The sequence below is a fragment of the Melopsittacus undulatus genome, chromosome 3 (assembly GCF_012275295.1).
Source record: "Melopsittacus undulatus isolate bMelUnd1 chromosome 3, bMelUnd1.mat.Z, whole genome shotgun sequence".
Taxonomy (NCBI): Eukaryota; Metazoa; Chordata; class Aves; order Psittaciformes; family Psittaculidae; genus Melopsittacus; species Melopsittacus undulatus.
In genome coordinates this window covers 92,588,302-92,607,983 of record NC_047529.1, presented here as the reverse complement: position 1 = coordinate 92,607,983, position 19,682 = coordinate 92,588,302, and the positions used below count along the sequence as shown (strand labels likewise).

The 19,682-nt window shown below is 36.7% G+C and overlaps 1 protein-coding gene across 1 annotated transcript in view; it reads right to left on the bottom strand.

Moving 5' to 3' along the window:
• CHRM3 (cholinergic receptor muscarinic 3) overlaps positions 1-18,988 on the bottom strand; it is a 130,650-nt gene extending 111,662 nt beyond the window's left edge. The window contains exon 1 of the mRNA XM_005146005.2: positions 18,882-18,988. Coding sequence (XP_005146062.1) covers positions 18,882-18,979 — 98 coding nt within the window. The 5' untranslated portion in view covers positions 18,980-18,988. The remainder of the gene's footprint in view (positions 1-18,881) is intronic.
• Positions 18,989-19,682: the final 694 nt, after the last annotated feature.

The following is a 19,682-nucleotide window of genomic DNA, read 5'->3' as shown; positions in this document are numbered from 1 at the left end:
AAGACAGCTGTGAGATGTTTACATGAGACACATTATCTCAAGTGATTACACTGTAGATATAACTATCAGTTTATCATAGCCTGGTAGATAAAAACTCCACAGCGTATTTTGAAAACAGACCAATATATATTTTACAGCCTTTTCATGATACCAACATGTTCTTTTCTCCTTGCTAATTGCAAGCTAAGAAGGAAAAACTACTTATTCAAAAATTTTAAACTGATCTTTGAGATGAACTATACACATATTTTTTTATAAATGCCCTAGTACTTCTTTCCTTAAATACCAATAGTATCAAGAAGCTTGGCAAAACAGAACCAATTAATCCCTTAAAAAAGATGAGACCTAAGGATGTCCTCAGCTATGCAGGAACAATCATGAGAGTAATTATAAAAAGATAAGAATTACTGAAAGGACAGCACCTGTATGGAAGCTACTATTGCTTGCAATGCTGTGGCCAAGGCTCTTACGATTTCTCTCCTGGGTAGCTTTCATTCCTCCAAGCAGCTTCAAATAAACAGCACTGCAGGGAATTACTGATTCAATGAACTCTAGTAGGAAACAAGGCTGAAAACAAGACTAAGTACCAGAAGCCCCAGTAATCCCTTGGGAAACCAAGCTGGCTTTAGGCACTTGGTAGTTTTGTAGTCCTCTGCAGTACCAGCAGATGCTGCCCCTTACTGTCCTACTTCCAGACCTTAAAATGTTGCAGGGGTTTATGTCCCTCTTCAGATTTGTTTGCAGGTGGACGAATGGAAGAATTAATCTCTTTCCATTGAACCCATGAAAAATATAGCAAAAAATCATTCAGAGACACAACTGCAATAAAATAGCAACAGCAGCCTTTCACCACATTGAACAATTTCCTTACAGATAGAAATTCCTAGTTTAATTAAATTTTATAGATTATCCTAATTTTTTGACTTAATTTATTGGTGATTTAAAGAAAAAAAATCCACACATAATTGATAAGTTCCCTCCCCCCAAAAAAAATTAATAACAATTCAACAGATTTAATAATAATTCAAAGCTTCAAATACAATTTTACTGCAGGAAACTGAACAGTCACCTGCATAACAGAGCTATTTGGAAGGAATACAAAATATTCTGTGATGTATTAAGTGTGCTAGACATCAAGTTGGATATTTTTCCTTTGATGAAAAATAACAGATATACTATAATAATAGATAACTAGCTAGTACAGTTTGCAGCAAGGTCTCATCTAGCTTCCTTGATGGTATTGTAGAGACAAGATCTTATACATCTCTTGTATTTCACATGTAAGCCACCATTACTTCAAAAATCTCAAAATGGAAATAACCAAAGCAATTGTGCTTTGATCTGAAATCCCACCCGAAAGCCTTGGAAACTGAACTTTATCATGGAATTTAACATATTTAATAAATCTACTCCTGCTACCTACAAATGACTATGCTGTCTCATATTAAGCTATTTGTTTCCAGTCTTTCCCACTAATGGCTATTACTGCAAATTTGAAAATGCAGTTTATTAGTAAATCATAACAAAAGCAGTGGAATACAGGCATAAGGCAAAAAAACATTAAATAGTGACTGGCAGCAAAACAAAGAATGAATCCAAGATATTAGAATGATATGAAAGAGAAAGGGATTTATTTTCTGACATTTTAGATAACTGCCATTTTAAATTATGGACTTAGACTCATATGCTTATCCTAACTGACCCAGTTGTCCCACCACATGGAGACCTAGTTGCCAATATAGTCTTCCTCACTTCACATATATCAGTACACATCTTCAAAGATTAAAGCAGTTAATTCCTGAAGTAGTTGGTAGTAGAGAACCCAAGCAAATCATATTCCTGTGGGCAAATAAGAAAAGGAAATGCATATTGCTAAGGGGAGATAAAACTGGATGGGCAGGTATAGCAGGAACAGATATGAGGAGGCATTCAACTCTCTTCGGGTATTCCAGGTTGGTCTGGGGTAAAATCTGTATGAAGCCTAGAATGTAAGAATGAGTTTTCTTTATTTCTGCAAAATCCAGAAGAGGTTATGCTTCTGAAAGATCACATCTTTGATGCTTTCAGAACTGGCTTATGATAAGCAGGGGGAAAATAAAGACAGTTCTCCACTTTCTTCACTACTCCTCTGAAGTCATTCTGTCACTGCATCAGTTCTTGGCTCAGTTACTTTGATTAGATGCTGACATAATATATTATTTAGGAGAAAATTCCTAGTCATGGATGAGAAGGTCCGAAAACATCATTCAACGGTTATCTCAACCAGATGAAAATCACACAGGAAATTCATCTTGAAAGAAAAGTATGTGTGACTAGCTAATCTAATCACTGGTGTAACTAGCGTTAACTCTGGTTAAATAGAGATACCTCTTCTGGGAACTGTCCCCTTGTTCCTGGAATACCTCTGCAAGAATAGAAAGAATCTGACAACACCTTTCAAATAGCTCTGTTTACATTTAAATAAAAAAGCTTGAAGAAAAAGAGTCAGAGGCAAATTTCTTCATAGAAGAAATTGTCCCAGGGATTAGGACATTAAGAAACTGATATTTAAAGAAGTGCAGCTATTCCTACCAAGGGGAAAAAAGCAAAACCTCCTTTTGTTCATCTTCTCTTCTTTAAAATCCATCTGCTTTTATTTTATTTTTTTAAGTTATTTTATGTAAGACTGAAAAAAACAAAGCAGGGTGGTGACTTGGGAATAAGATAGCAATGACTGTATTAATTGTATTTCCCAGCCATAGCTGTGGCTGATGAATTGGGAAGATGGAAAATAAGGCTGAAAACATAGGTCATAGGAGGACATCAACACTCCTCACAGAAGTCCACAGTTACAGGACCCCCTTTGCAAAGGTTTTGGTGTGTACTGCACACATGTTAAACCATTTTGGATATATACATAAAGTAAGAACAGGAATAGAAAAACTAAGAAATGCTAACATATTTTCAACTTTGAAATGCAGCCATGTTTTTCCTGAGTGTAACAGGAAGAGCTGTGTTTTAAATGAACGTAACAATACATATTTAAAACTTTATCTTAAGCCCATCTCTGAAAATTTCTGGAAAAACTGAAGGGCTTGGTCCTAAAACCTTGGCAGATTAGGAGGGTTTGCTGCATTATGTAAATGCAGCACCCTTGGTCTGTGAGGAAAGCCTGAAAATAGCTCACATGGAAATGGAGCAACCAGGAAGTATAGTTTCATATTAAGCCCTTACAAAGGGTCTATGAAATTACCTTAAACTCGCAGTAAAGCAGACTGGTAATTATAGTGATTCTCTGAAAACATAAAACGGGATACAGGCAAAAAGTCATTACACAGATCTAAAAACATATTTCTTTACCAGAATTAGGGTAATACAAGCAAATGTAGTAGTATATGACTCAACATTCTCTGGAGTCCTCAGAGTTTGTGTCATATTGTGTCCACTCTTTATATTAGAAAACCAGGAAAAGAAAGTAAATATTCTTTCTTCTGCTGAGAGCACATTTGAAAACAAAAATGCATACTCAGGTAGATCTTACTGGAAAACACACATTTAAGAGATTATGGTTGCAGTTTTGTGTTCTTCATTAGAAGCGGAATTCAATTTTTTGAAAGTATTAACAGGATATACAGACTCATATTTACCATAATACCTACTAACACAAAGTCTGTGGCTTCTGGATGAGAATAGAGATATTAATTCAAAGCTTCAACTCAAATGGTTTAAAGGAAAGACTGTCTCTTATATAGAATCACAGAATCACAGAATGGTTTGGGTTTGAAGGGACCTCTAAAGGTCACATAGTTCAACACCCCTGTCATAGCAGGCACATCTTTCACTAGATCAGGTTGCTCAAAGCCCCATCCAAACTGATCTCGGACACTTCCAAGGATGGGGATTGGGAAGAAGGATCCAGTTTCTCTGGGAATGCTGTTCTCACCATCCCTTAAAGATTGTCTTCCCTATATCTAACATAAATGTAACCTCTTTTCATTTAAAACTGTCAACCTTTCTCCTATCACTATATGCTCTGGTAAAAAGTCTCTCAATTTTTCCTATAAACTCCCCTTAAGTACTGAAAGGCCATAAGGTCTCCCTGAAGCCTTCTCTTCTCCAGCCTGTATCATCCCAGTGTGAGTGCCTTAAGCAATTTTACTGCTTTTTTTCTGAGTTGGGTCAACTACTTCTTACTCATGTTGGTGCTTTCTGAATCTGTGCTCTCTCTTCTTCCCTCCACCCACTTTCCCTAAGAAAATTCCACTGAAACCAGGTTGTTACTATTTTTGTTTTCTATAAACCACATTAGCTCCATCTACTCACTAGCTCTATTCTTTCCTACACTGTCTACATAGAATTATGTTCGTCTTTACTTGAAAAATATGAATTTGTATATATATTTAGGCTGAATAAGGTTCATAAAAGACTCCTAATATTAGAAGGTAGTTCTGAAACACAAGATTTCTTCATAGCACCTGAGAAAAGCATAGTTATAATTGAAGACCTCATAAGTAGGCAATGAATAATAATGGATTGACAGTAAGTTCAAAGAGCCTCAACTACAGGTGATAAAGCACAAAAGATGAAAGCATGGAAGATGGAAGGAGCTTATTTTGAATACCTGAATTCTCAAAGTTATTGGACCAAAAAGCAGTAGTCTTTTGACCTGCAGACGGTGTTGTGCAGATTCACAAGACACAGGAACTATGATACCATGTTGGTGATACATTTATGGAAGTACTTTCTAGATATTGTTTCATTTTTAAGACATGGGAAGCCAGAGTTAGTATTTTGCTTATTTAAAAAGTAACCTTGCTCCAACAGTAACAGCAAAAAATAGAACTGATATAAAATATCCCTTAGTTAATTCTTTGTTTTTGCAAATATTATAGTTCAGCACCTCATTAAAGGTTAAAGCCTAGTGGAAAAAATCTACTTAATGGCTGAGTGAGCAGCAGCAGCATTTGTAGGATATCAAGAGATTTTTCCTACATATAAAAGAAAATTTGAGCAGCATGAAGATTTCTGATGCCTCTCAATGTGTGAAAAACAAGCAATTTTCTCTTTCATTCAAAGTATATCCCTCCTGCATGCTCATAAGATGCAACTGAGCTTAGTGAGAGTTAATATATACGCTCACCAGTTTCCTTAAGTTCTCTCGTGAGACCTCACTTGGAGTATTGTGTGCAGTTCTGGTGTCCTCAACATAAAAGGACATGGAACTGTTAGAACAAGTCCAGAGGAGGACCATGAGGATGATCAGGGGACTGGAGCACCTCTCGTATGAAGACAGGCTGAGAAAGTTGGGGCTATTCAGCCTGGAGAAGAGAAGGCTGCGTGGAGACCTCATAGCAGCCTTCCAGTATCTGAAGGGGGCCTACAGGGATGCTGGGGAGGGACTATTCATTAGGGACTGTAGTGATAGGACAAGGGGTAACGGGTTGAAACTTAAACAGCAGAGGTTTAGATTGGATATAAGGAAGAAATTCTTTACTGTTAGGGTGGTGAGGTACTGGAATGGGTTGCCCAGGGAGGTAGTGAATGCTCCATCCCTGGGGGTGTTCAAGGCCAGGTTGGATGAAGCCTTGGGTGATATGGTTTAGTGTGAGCTGTCCCTGCCCATGGCAGGGGGGTTGGAACTAGATGATCTTGATGTACTTTCCAATCTTAACTATTCTATGATTCTATGATTCCATTACTTCCACTGTGACAAATTGTCTTAAGTTGTCCCCATTCAGACTGACTAGGAAGGGACAGAGAGGATGACAGAAGATTGTTATTTGAAGGAAAGTAATTTACAGAGGAAACTTAGCGCAGAACAAAAAAGAGGACTTCATTGTTAAACGGCATGCAAGAGTGAATAGAAAAGAATACTGCATGATATTTTCAGCTGCACAACAAAAATGTCATAAATACTAATGGCAGTAATAGCTTAATGGGCAGGTCCCCAGACACGATTACATTTTTGCAATGCATTGTTCAGGCTGATCCATCTGGGAGTAATATTTCAAACTGTCCTCTAGGGACTTGGGCTTTTGACAAACATGTGACTTTACCTCTTTGGCATAATAGAAATTTCTGTGGGGATACTGATTACATGGGAAGCAGAGAAAGTTCTCCTATAAATTAGCCAGAACATGAAATTCATTCCCACAGGAACAAAGTACACCCACAGACTTGCCTCAACACTTTTTGATCCTCCCTTAGCAGTGTGAATGCTTCAGGAAACCCCTTCCACAACAGAATACAATACTGTATGTTTTTCTTTGCATATGTGATAAGTAATTAACTCATATCCAAAAGATATTTCAATATTGCTAGGGAAGAACAACAGTTAGAGTGATGGAGAACAACATCCAGCAAGCAATCAGCATGTCTGCTACAAATCAAGAAGTGCTTTGTGTTTGCAAACCCTATTGATTATTAGGTAAGAGTGTGCATCATGATCCAAATTCAGAAGTCTTTAAACAACCCATTTAAACAACCCTGACTGTAGAGATCAGGAAGGACCCTGAGCATAGTACTGTTAATTTTTTCTAGTAGCTTTTGAAGAACATTACACTAGAATTTACTTTTCAATTGTTAAAGCAGAATAAAGAAACCATATTGGCATAAGACAGTTGTGCTTCCATGTCTTCTGATTTTTATTCTACAGCATCCTTATCCCTTGTATTACCTGTCAGCTTGCTCTAACAGAGTCTCTTGTTCATGATTCTAGGAAGTCATGATTTGAACAGATCATATGTCCATCATGTTGATTTTGTAGAATTTCTTCCTGGACAACTAAACTCCTTTAAAATCATAATGAAGCTTAGACCATATCTACTCCTGCCCACGACTAAGCATAGTCACAGAAACCTTGATAGAGGCATCTGCACCAGTGGATAAGAGAGCTGTGCTTGCTGTATTCTCAAGCCCTTGCCTACTGGGGTTTGATCTGAACTGGCAGTCTCCCACAATTTATCCATGCTTCCTATCCAGTCATTATCAGAAGTTGTAGATAAAAGTTACCTGTACTATTCTGAGATTAACAGTATCATATCAGTATTCTGCTTCTTTGGTCTGTTACATTTGTGAAACATCCGTGTAAGCCCATTCAGTCACTGTCAGTCAGATGCCCCTATTTTTAATATGAGATACATTTGCACACATGAAAGGATTGATTGTGTTTGGGATTTTCTGATGAAAAATAGATAAGGTGGGGTATCCTGACCACCCTGCTTTTCATACATCTGAACAGAGGTGAGAAATGAAGTAATGCACAGCTTTTCCCCATGCAATACTCTTGCTGCTGCTACCCAGCTCCCTGTAAATAGGGCAGAAAAATCTTGGGTTCATGTCTCTCCCATAGCACAAAGCTCAGAAATCATGTGCTGCTCCTCTCTGACCCAATCCTCACTCAGCAGAGCTGAGTTTACAGCTATTACCAGCATCTAGTAAATTGGGTATTCTGAGGCAGGAATCTTCCAGAAACAGGTTATTTTAGTATAAAGAAATACTTAAAAGTTCTTGTTGGAAGTTTAACCTATGTTAAAATCTTCCAAAACCCACAACCTAATTACTCCTTTGCCCAACATTCACAAAGATGGTGCTATTACATGTCTTATAAAAACATGATATTGATCAATTTGTACTTTCCATTATTTTCTTATATACATTTTTAATTCATGAAAGTAAAGATCTGGCTGTTATTTACCATGAGTTTTCCAGCCATGACAACAATCACAGAAATGCTGAAATGTAAAAATCTGCATGTATAGTTGACTAACAGCCAGACCACTGGAAAGAGCTGGAACCAAAATATTGAAGTCCCACTTACTCTAACTGCTTTTATGTGGAAAATCTTTGATATTCCTCTGAAAATTACTGTAAGTAGATAGCTTGCAGAAATTAACTCCTAGATGCAACAAGCCACTATTTAGGTTATTTATACCATGCTATATGAAAAAATCAATGAAAAAAAATATAATTTCAAAAGTGGACGCAAAAGTATTTCATACATCTGATATATGTTTAACTTAAAAAGTCAGTTTGTGATGACAGAATGCATAGACTATCACTAAAATTAAAAAATGTGTTATTACATTTCATCATAAATGTCAAGAAAAAAAACGTTTTCACTCATATTGATGGTATACAATACTATTGTATTAAAAACCAAACCGAACCACCATAATATTTTTATATATAAAAAAATCTGAATACAAAGTCCAGACTTTTTTTAATTACCCAGTTACTAAGAGACCAGAAGCAGTCACCTGTTTTCCTCTATTTCCAGTATATGCTTATTTAAGCCTCACAAAAGAATTCTGCTGGTTTTAAACTTGTAGTCAGGATAGCAAATGTAACAAATAAAAAACCAGAAATGCATACATACACAAATACATAGGTAAGGCAAGAAATCCCTTTGGCTTAGTCTGCAGGCAACTTTCCAAATCTGGTATGTAAGAAATATATATCCCTACATTCTGGGATCTTTACACAAGAAACTGAGCTGTAAAGTTAAAGCTGTATTATTTATTCCTGCCGCAAGTATCCTAAATGAAAAAGGACTGAGCAAGAAGAGACCAACCAAGAGGAGTCTGTGTTTTTCTCAAATATCTGACTCGCAATCCTCTTGGTCTCTGCACTGAAATAACAGAGGCTCAGTCAGTTTGTATACAATTCTTTAAAGCTATGATTTAGAGGGATCTATAGCCAGAGAAAGTAGCTTTGAGAGCTAATCACTAAGGCAGGAAGAATCCAGACTCCCCAGAAGCAGAGGTTTAATTCTGGCAGGCTCACCTCAGCCTTTCATCTTTCAGAGATAGATTAAATTCTGTGTAGTTTAGCATATAGGGGTCCTCCACAGGAGTTTTGAAAGATGAAGCCCTATCTCCTCTAAGTGTTGTTAAATATAACATCTTTTCCCTGTCCTTTTTTCCCACTCTTTAGAAATAAGTCTTAGCAACTGGAAATTATTTTTTTTCTAAAGATATTTCCCTTTTCCAGGTAGCTCCTTACATTCTTGTCTTGAAGTTTTGGAATTTTTATTTCTTTGATTCTTTCTTTTGGTGTAAGGGATAGACACTCACCTGTAGTATTGTTCCAGCAGAAATGAGGGCCATGAAGAATACAGGCATTTCTTCTTCCCAGTTCAAGATTTTCTCTTTTATTTTCTTTCAATTGCCAAAAGCTAATCAGACTCACTGAAACCACTGAAATAAAACTTAAAACTATCCTTAAAAAAAGGAATTAAACTCAGAAAATATCCCACTAATTATTGACTCTCCAACAAATTCCTATGTGTACTGAGAAATGGTCTAAGCAAATTAATGACAGTGGCTACTACAGAACTTACATTTTTAGAGCTAAAACAGTTGATACATATTACAAGTAGTAATGATTGGACATGAGCTCACTAGGGATCTAATTTGAGCATTTAATGACATCTAGTGCATTACACAACCCTATACATTTTTGGTAGCTACCTGAGACAGTTTGTCCCAAAGGGCCTTTTCAGCAATTATAGATAACCAAAAACTTGCTAAAGAACTCCTGTTAATGCAAAACATCTTGACCAAAGGGAAAAGGGATGTATGGATTAATAGTCTTTAGGTTTCAGAGTTTTTCCAAATTAAAAATAAGAGTATAATAAGAGAATGGATTTGTCAGTACTTAAATGTTTCTTAATTCTGACTGTATTTTAGGCATATAATCCAAAGAGCCCTAAAAAGACAGATGCATAAAGATAATGAATAATAATAATTAGGAAACCTTGGCTGCTATTTAGAGAAAAAGGAATCACTAGGAATGCATGCAGCGTGAAAAAAGTAGAAATGCAGCTCATTAAAGAGGTACTGGCTTTGAGGAACAAAAGATCAGAAACTTGAGTCCACATCCTCTCTTGCAAGCTGTGCTGCCTACAGGTCTGTCACCTAGCAGTTACATAGGAAACAGTCAACAACTACACACACAACTTTGAGACCCTGATCCTCAGACCCCACAAACTTCACAGAGCAGTGGAAAAACCTACAAGGAAAATGCTAAAAAGTGAGCACAAACTGAAACTGAAACAAATCTTGAAAATGCTTGGGCAGACTGCCTTTTATAAATAGAAGTAGAGGGCCTTTGGGTGACCAAGTCTGAGTCGTTGACACCATGCCACAGAAAGCTCTGCTCTCGGTTGCACAAATTCCTATCCATCTTTACCAACTACTGCAATGCCTTGTCTTGGGCATCCCTTGGGCCACAGTGTGATGCTGCAAATTTTTAGTGCTGCTGCTGAAAACACTTCCATTTTACTTTAAGATAAGCATCAAAGCAACAACAACAATTCTTTTAATTGATTACATGAATCCTTTAATTAAATAATTTTGAGAGAAGTTTGAAACTGAAGAATCATAGTGGATCATTCATTTCAAACCTCAGATACAACCATTAATAAGCTCCATTCCTTAGTGTCAGTCTGTCAACATAATCAAGTCATTAATAAAAAATAGCATAAGGGATGGAGTATCTTCCACAAAAAAAGCAGAGGCACACTATTAATTTCTTCTTTTCTGTTAATCACTTGGTAAGTTTTCCGAACTCACCAGCAAAGTAATTGCAGGTTGCAGTGAACGGGAGGGATTCTAACTGTTCTCTCATGCACACTGTATTACTGCATCTGCAAGCCTAAGTTAGCACCTGCTTAATTTGTCCTGAACCCATAAACTTCAGTCAAAGTCACCTATTCAAAATCCTCACTGAACAGACAGGGATTTTAACACACTTTGAACACTGAGGAATCTTTTTCTTGTCACATGGAAAGAACTGTATTAAGTTAGATTTAAATCAATACAGGCACTGATGCTGAAGGTCATTATACCTTAGGCAATCAGCCCTTGGCACCTTAATTTGCTCTGCAGCAGTATTCCAATAAAATGCAGACATTTTTCAGAAGATACACACTGGCATGAAAGCATAAGTTTGTAATTCAGCTAGCACCAGGCAAATCAGCAGTGACCATCTTGCTAGAGCTGACTGTGAATCCCTCCAGCTTTCACACACAAGTGACACACTGTGCCTGAGAACTGAGTATTTTAGAATCACTAATAAGTGATGTCTAAAACAGAAATGGGTTGAAAAATCCCAGCAAAAAAAGGACAAAATTCTTTGGACCATTTTCTTTCCTCCCACATTCCCTGCTTCAAAGCAACACTAATTACTAACTGCAGCTGGACTGATACGTCCACCGTGATATCTTTTATTATTTGTATTTTGACAGCTGCCACCAACATGCCAGCCACAATCCCTCAGAAACTCATAGGCTAAATAAGAAAACAAGAAAGAAATAGGCAACATTTGTGTAAATGGAGTATGGTTTATGTTACATATGTGTGTAGCATAACACATTTTCATCCACTCAAGTGAATTAAATCCTGAAGTATACCTGACTTTGGTACTGCAACATTCATTTTTAATTGCTCACCACAGTGTTCAAAACAGTAATAAAGAAAGAGTATGATTTTGAGGGGCTGTTTCAAGACAGTGCTATAACATCATGAGAGAATATGAAAGGCACACATTTGAGATGAGACTGTTAACAGCGATATAAGCAGAAAACCAGACCAGGCAAGGTGTTATATGTACAGAAGGCTGAAAATATTTTGTAACCAAACTTTTGTAAATTTTGGAACAAAAAGGTTTTCTTTTCCACATTAACTGTCCCTTGGAAAGCTGATCTTAGTTATAAACTACAGATTCATGGGAATTGCAACTATGTTTACTGTTGCAACTATGTTTACTATGATTCCTATTCTGAATAAAACACACACCAATCTAGTGCCTTGCTATCATTCAGAGCATGGCTGGGTGGCAGCTGTGTGCGTATGCAGGCAGTGAATATAAAGTGCACAATTAGTCAAATGCTCCAATTTGCAAATAAAGAACAAACCCTCATTTGTCTTGCAGTTTCTGGTTAAAGGAAACTCCAGTTACCTCACAGCTTTAGCTATGCAACTCTGACAAATACATATAGACATTTCAGCAAAATCCTAAGGTTTTATCACTATGATAATGACTAAAAGTTTTTCCTGAAGTCCTTGTGTGTGAGGGGTACAAGGAGAACATGACCTCAGGTACTGTGAGTGTGGAGAGGAGCTGGTAAGGTGAGGGGACACAGCTGCAGGCAGAGCTGTGGAAGTGGATGAAGGGACTGCTGCCCTGCAATCTCATCTCTCAAGTGTTTGCTACCAACCTGAATTTATCCAAGTGCTTGTTCACTTGTTATGATCAAACAGTCAGCCCTGAAGAGTAAGACCTGAAATACCTTAGCTGAGTTTTAGCTGGCGATACAAGCATACTTTTACTTATAGAGCAAGATGGACTTCCAAAGCACAACACTTTCAGATCTTAAATGAAGAACAGCCTTTCTATTCACTCTACCACAAACCATCTCAGCCAGAAAGCTAAACATAATGTGGAGATATATGCATATGCATTTATTAAAATAACAAAATTATTCTTTATTAAAGTTCATGGAAATGGATAGGAAACAAGACAGAAGAAAAAGGAAGAATCATGGTGCAACTTGCTTGCATAATGAAAACTATCCTTGAATAAATTTCATAGAGTCATAGAATAATTAGGGTTGTAAGAGACCTTTACAGGTCATCTAGTCCCCCTGCAATCACCAGGGACATCTTCAACTAGATCAAGTTGCCCAGAGCCCCATCCATCCTGACCCTGAATGTTTCCACAGAGAGAGCATCTCTCTGGACAACCTGCTCCAGTGTTTCACTAGTTTCATTGTAAAAAAATTACATTTTTAAATCTAGTGTGAATCTCCTTTCTTCTGGTTTAAAACCATTGTTCCTTGTCCTATGGCTACAAGCCCTACTAAAAAGTCTTTCCCCATCTTTCTTATAAAGCCCCTTTGAGTACTAAAAATCCACAATAAGGCCTCCCTGGAGGCTTCTCTTCTCCAGGCTGAACAAGCCCAACTCTCTTAGGCTTTCCTTGGAAGACAGCTGCTCCATCCTTCTGGTCATTTTTGTATCCTTCTGGACCTGTTTAAGCATGTCTTTCCTGTACCGACGACTCCAGAGCTGGATGGTGTACTCCAGCTGGGATCTCACCAGAGGAGGGAAGAGGAATCACCTCCCTTGACCTGCTGACCATGCTTCTTTAGATATAGCTCAAGATATGATTGGCTTTCTGGGCTGTGAGCTCATGTTCCTGGCTCATGTCCAGCTTTTTATCCACCAGTACCCCCAGTTTGGAGGAAGTTAACACAGACAAATTCAGATCAATTCCTACTTGACACAGTATAGTAAATTTGGGGTTTCATTACAGAGTTCATGACCATTATTATTTAACTACATGCTGACCACTTATAGTAGGAACAAAAGCTACTTTTAAAACACAGACATCTAACAGTGCAGGGGGAAAAAAATCTTATAAAGCAGAAAGGAAAAGATAAACATTTCCTAAGGATATAAAATGAACCTGTAAACTTATTGAAAATCTTAGAAAACATAATGAAGAAGTAATTTCTTTAGACCTTTCTGACTAAGAATTCTTACTTTTTTTCATAAAACTTTTAGGTTCTGAGTCAACAGATAAAGTGTCTAAGCTTTGATATTTTGTACTACCTTTTTCCCCTTAAGCTTTATTCAAACATGAAACTCTCAGGCCATCAAAGTTTTTATTCAATCCAGCACTAGTTTTAATTACTATTGCCATTTGTTTGAATTACTATTGCTAATTTGTTTGAAGTACTATTGCTTTTTTTAAAAAAAAAAAAAACAAAAACAAAACCAAGCATTTTATAAATTAGGGGAAAATTTCTGCATGGCTTCTTTCTTTTTGTATTTCCAGGTTGTTAATATTTAGCTGTGAAAAATCATTTTCCCATATAAAAATAGTTTTTCAATGACTTGAAATTGATTTATATGAAACACAAGCTTGTTTTAAGCCTTAAATGAGTATTAATCTGAAGTCAGTGGCTGGTTTAAAGCTGTAAAGTGGGAATAAATACTGCATATGGGACTAGCCTGCTTCTATCATACAGCCTGTTTCAGCTTGTGTAAGCTTAGACGTACTTAGACAGTTTCTGCAGGAACACATATTACAAAGCTGTCAATATTCGAGGAGCTCAGCGCTACAGATTTACTGCCTTCCATGATAACCTGATTTAGTTCAGCCTGTATGGTCTCTTGTCATGGGATGAAAAAGGAAGGTGGGATAAATTGTTTTTACAATTAGATAGTTCACTGAGGTTTTCCAATATTTTCCTAGTCACCCTCTCCTGGAAGTCATATTATCTTCACATGACTTAAAGGAGAACATCCTATCAGGCTCACATACGAAACTGAACTGGCATAAATTTACAGCAAGAAAGGAAACCATATGAATACCAGCAAATCACACATGCACAAATATGTATGACCTTAAATCTGTAGATACACAAAATACACACACATGCATATATACGTGGAGCACCTCCTCTTTTCCTCCAAGTTACATTTATAAGTAGGGAGACTAACAGATTCTCTTGCTTGTGTTGCAGTCCCTGTTCAACAGTTGCTCCCTGAGCACCCCTGAAGAAGCAAGTTGCATCATTTAGATGAGGAGATTCTGAAGTATTCCAGCAAAAGAAAGCCTCAAACTCAATGATTCTACAAAACTTCAGGCTGGTTGAGAGTCTCAGTTCCAGTATAGGTTTGATTAAGCTGAACATGCATGACACAGAGATGGTAATCTTCTATCATACACTTATGTTCAGAGGGTTAATCACCAGGAATAAAGCAGTGAGAAATGAAGTAATGTGGGGTAATACAACTATAAGGACCTATGGCACAGAAAGGTGTGGAACACTAAATGGGAAAGAACAACTCCTGTTATAATGACAATATTTTTAATTATATATATTCAATGAAAAATAAACTATTAGAGAGAGAGTTAAATACTTCCAATTAATGGAAGTAATGTAATGTTCACACTTAAACGCAGTATTTTTCCCTTGACAGTTTTACTGTACTATTTTATCTAGCTTAATGTAATTTAACTTACAAACAGAATGGTTTTGTAAGCCCCCAGAGAAATGTATTTTATTTATAATGTATTTCCTTTGAAGTGGTTATGAAAATCATAGTCTTCCTGAAGTCAGTATTTCACATACCACCTACTGCTGCAAACTAGTCAGTCCTCACAAGTTAGACATGATCAGTCTGGTGAAGTGCATGACAAGAAAACACAAGGGTTTTTTTGAAATGCCAGAGGGAAAAAATTTCTAATTCAAAAAACTAATAGTTTTTCTTCTGAAAAAAAGACATTGAAATATCTTTGGTAATACTTTTTCAGATGGAATGGAACTTAGCCATAATCACTCCACTTGAGTTTTTAACTCATGTAATGAAAGAACTGTTTACAAAATACCCTATTCAGCTGACAGCAATTGTATTTTGCATACTTAAATTTAAATATGTAAATATTTCCATCTTTCATTTGAATCACAGATCCTTAAAAAAAATTAATTCTAGTATAAAAAGTACACTTACTTCCAGGATGCAAACTGCAAATGATCAGTTTGTGTCACCTTTTTTCCTCCAACTAATTGAAATAATCTAGTTATAAATAAATAGCAACTATGAATGAATAAATTGAACCCAGTCTATGTGCTCCTCTCAAAATCAATAGGTACTGCATAGACTCAGTTAAATAACTAGAGCCAAAGAGAAATTGTCTCTAGCAAATTAATTTTGGCTATTAATCACCTTTTAAAGCTTAACAGTACCCTATCCTTAAGGATGAACCATTAACTCAACATGACAGCCACAGATATACAATGGTCTAAGCTGTGATGCTTCTCCTGAAATAATGTCAAGCCAAATTACTTCAAAGGGACTAGGCAAGTAAGCACTGTAAGTTTTGGCTGACTGTGCAACTGCTTAGAGCGTGAGCTCATGACAGCCCTAGTCACAAATTACCTATGCTTTTAATTAATTTTGTCAAAGCTACTCTTCGCTAATCTTGCTGCTAATCAAAATGATGCTGCTTCTCTTGACTAACGTATACAACCTATTACTAAAATCTATGAGGAAATAAAAATACAAGTTCTCATTAGCATCAGATAAAGAGCTCTGATTATTTTTCAAGGGATAATCTTTAGGAACAATATTTCTGTGTAACTACTCTGTAAAACAAACATCAATGGAGTTAAACTTCTGATTGTGTTGCCAGATCTTACCAATATCACAGTTTCAGGTAGATATTTAAATGCAGAAAAGTATTTTTAATCACATTTATGACTATATGAAACAAATATGAATTAGTTTTAACACATTAATACCTTCTGAGGTTTGTGTAAGAACAGACATTTCTTCTGGCTCTTCTTAGATCAGACCTTTCTGAGTTCACACTTGAAAATTACATCAGTTGTGTTAGAATTTGCACTTCAGAAAGCTGACCTGTACCACAATCTTTACAGACATCCATACTTTGCTAAAAGTCACTAAAGCACAAGTACTACTTGCGTTAAATACGTGTCATAGTAACCCTTGCATTTGAGGCAAGAATTCAAGATTCTGACAGCGTAAACAGCCTAGTTAATGTATCTTTGTTAAGCAAAATGATGCTGCTCTTCTTGACTAATATAACATCTGAAGATGCAGTGACAAATTCTGCTTAATGTGCTCTACATTTCTGGGCATTAAAGCACATTATTTTATTATTTTGGTACACATAATCCCTTAAGATGTGGCATGACAAGTACTGTAAATCTAAAGCAATCCATTACATTCATTTGCATGAATTGCTTTGTTGTTTTAAACTTAGTATTTGTGGCTTTTCTGAAAATGGATTACATGGTTTGATGCTTTAACCCTTTATTTTTGCTCAGTTTTTCCACTGTCACATTAGAGTCTAAGTGATAAATAATCCATGTTTATACAGACAGAGCAAGCTGTGGACTGTACAAAATTTGCAGAAATTAATGCTATGAACTCAGGTATTTTCTTTGTTACTTTCCTTTTAGACCAAAACTGAGTACAGTTTAATTCCAGTTCCTTTGGGGTACTCTGAATTTTGGCACCGATTGAAAAATTTCCTGCCATGGAGTAAGTGTGCCACTGATACCAACAGAAAAGACTTCTCAGACTCTGTATCCTCTCCAGCATAATAAATGTCTTTTGGGATTGTTTTCCTCGCCATCAGCTACAATTGGGAAAGATTTTGGATACTCACTCCAAGGAACACGAATGTCCTCTCCAGCCTAGAGCTAGCAACCCACTTACAAATTGTGACTATTTAAATTCAACTACAAAACAATAAAGTGTTTTCAGTAGTTTATTCATAGAAAATCTGTCATCTAAAACAAAAAATAAGGGAAAAAAAATAATCAAAGCCAACAACAAGAAAAAACTCAACACAAAACAAAAATAAAAGGCCAACATAAACCTTTCATTTCATACAAAACAATCTGAATAAAGTGTCTAGATAAAGTTGAAATATGGTCAACATAACATGAAACACAAAATCAACTGTAACTGAATATGGCCAGCTGTGTAACAGTGTGCAAGACACCATGTCCTAATTTCAGGAGATGAAAGCAGGGTTAATCATTATTTCAGGATTTATCTGAGATACCTATTGTTAGCATTGAAGCCATAAAAATTAGGGCTGGACCAGATGATCCTTAGGGTCCCTTCCAATCTAGTATTCTATGATTCAGCCAGTATGCTATCAAAATGCTTTCCTGAGGTGACTTGGTTAGAAGCTTTCACCAGACAGAACCAAGCAACTGAACTATAAAGCAAAATATGTAAAGAGCTGTTTTCTGTGTAAGGAGAGCATGCCAACAAGTGTAAACACAGTCCATCTAAGCCACTGCCACATATCCATGTTTACAGCTCATTTCCACAGAATTAGAAATGCAAATCAAGGTGGCAAAATGTGTAAGGAACATGAAAGAAACACCAACTATAACGGAGGCATAAACACTGCAGCCTACCAATCTATGTAAATTATTTTAAATGCCAGTGCAACTGAAACATAAACCTGCAAAACATACAGGGGAGAAAGCAGTCAAGTGATAATGAATACTGGCAATTTAATCAGAACAATTTAGTTCTTTGCCTAGGTTTACTCTCGCAGAGGGAAATGACTCATTAAAACTAAACCCAACTAGAATATAAAAAACAGACGGGAAAACACACTTCTCAAAGTATTGAATTTAAACTGTTGCATTCCCTCCTCTACTAGAGCAAGAACGAATTATTCTGAAGGGAAATCCTAGAGGTGGAATATTTGCTACATTTTACATTTTGTCTGAAACTCACAGAAAACTTAAAGGTTTATGCAGAAGCTCAAGAAGATCAACAGAAATAACCCGAAGGAATCTTTTCCCTGATTACCAACACCAGGATACTGCTCTACTCTTCTTAAGTCAAACACAGAGGTTCACACACATAAACCTGTTCAGCCTAGCTCTTACCCTCACTAGCTCTTATTCTGCTACCTATAATTGTATAATAATTATATTAGAGCTAATAACAAGAAGCTCAAGGTTTGTCAGCTGCAACTGCTTGAGATTTTATTCAGTTTCTCCTCTGAATTTTGTGCCTAAACTGAAATTTGCATCACTCCAGCTCTATTAAGGCCTACAGGAATGATAGGCGTCACAGCACCCACAACAACTTAAAACAGACGTGGCAAGAAGACCAAACACATTGTGACATACGACAGTCTACAGTTGTGTGTCTGTTGATGATAAAACACACTGCAAAGTTGGAAGACCTTAAATGATTTTGTAGTCCATAAATTTCAAAATACCAGACTTCACAAAGTGAGAACTGTTGCCAGTAATCAGCTATTTCCAGTACATTGAGTACTTGTAAAGATATAATGTGAATATATATGTTTTTTTCAATTTTACCTACATGGTCCAGTGAGGAACATCAAAGCAGCTAGTTGGATCAGGCACTGTGCAGTTCTGTGAACTTCTCTTTTGGAAACAAAACTGGTAGTGTGTCAGCATGTAGGCTGTGAACAAAACAGAACACAGAAGAATTATTAAAAGAGATTACATACACATGGGGGAGGCACAGATATATAAGGCAGAAGTCCTCCCTGGTACCAAAAGAAGACATAAATCTATTAATACTTTGATTGCTGAATAATAATATTTTTTTCTTATTTAAATTAGAGTCCTAGCTGAAAACAGAACTACTCACATGTGCATGTATCGCACAGATCCAGAGCAATGGTAATAAAATAGTACTGACAAGCCCGTGAGCTGCTCCCAAAGGGCTATGTATGATCACAGTATTTTCAGCTGATTTTTTTAAACCCAGAGACCAAACTGGAGTAAAGGTAACAGTTTCTCCAAGACAGCACAAATAAGTCTGCACTGAGTCAGAACAGGAGCTTGGCTGGATTATGCCTGGAAATTGGCACCTCCAGGTGCAGAGAGAGGTGAGATGCTCAGCCCGTCCAGATCCCAAGAGCAGCTTGACACAGGTGCAGAACTAAGAATTAGGCTCTCCTTTTCTCCCCAGTTATGCAGTCTCTCAAGGTATCCAATTTAGAAGGCTGGTTTGGGATATTTTTATTAAAAAATGCAAAAACTGAGAAAACTAACTCCCCTAATGTTTCCCATACATTATATTTACAGCTGTATCCAATATACCATTGCTTTTAAAAGCTGACACAACTGTGGATGAAGCAAAACTATCAATAGC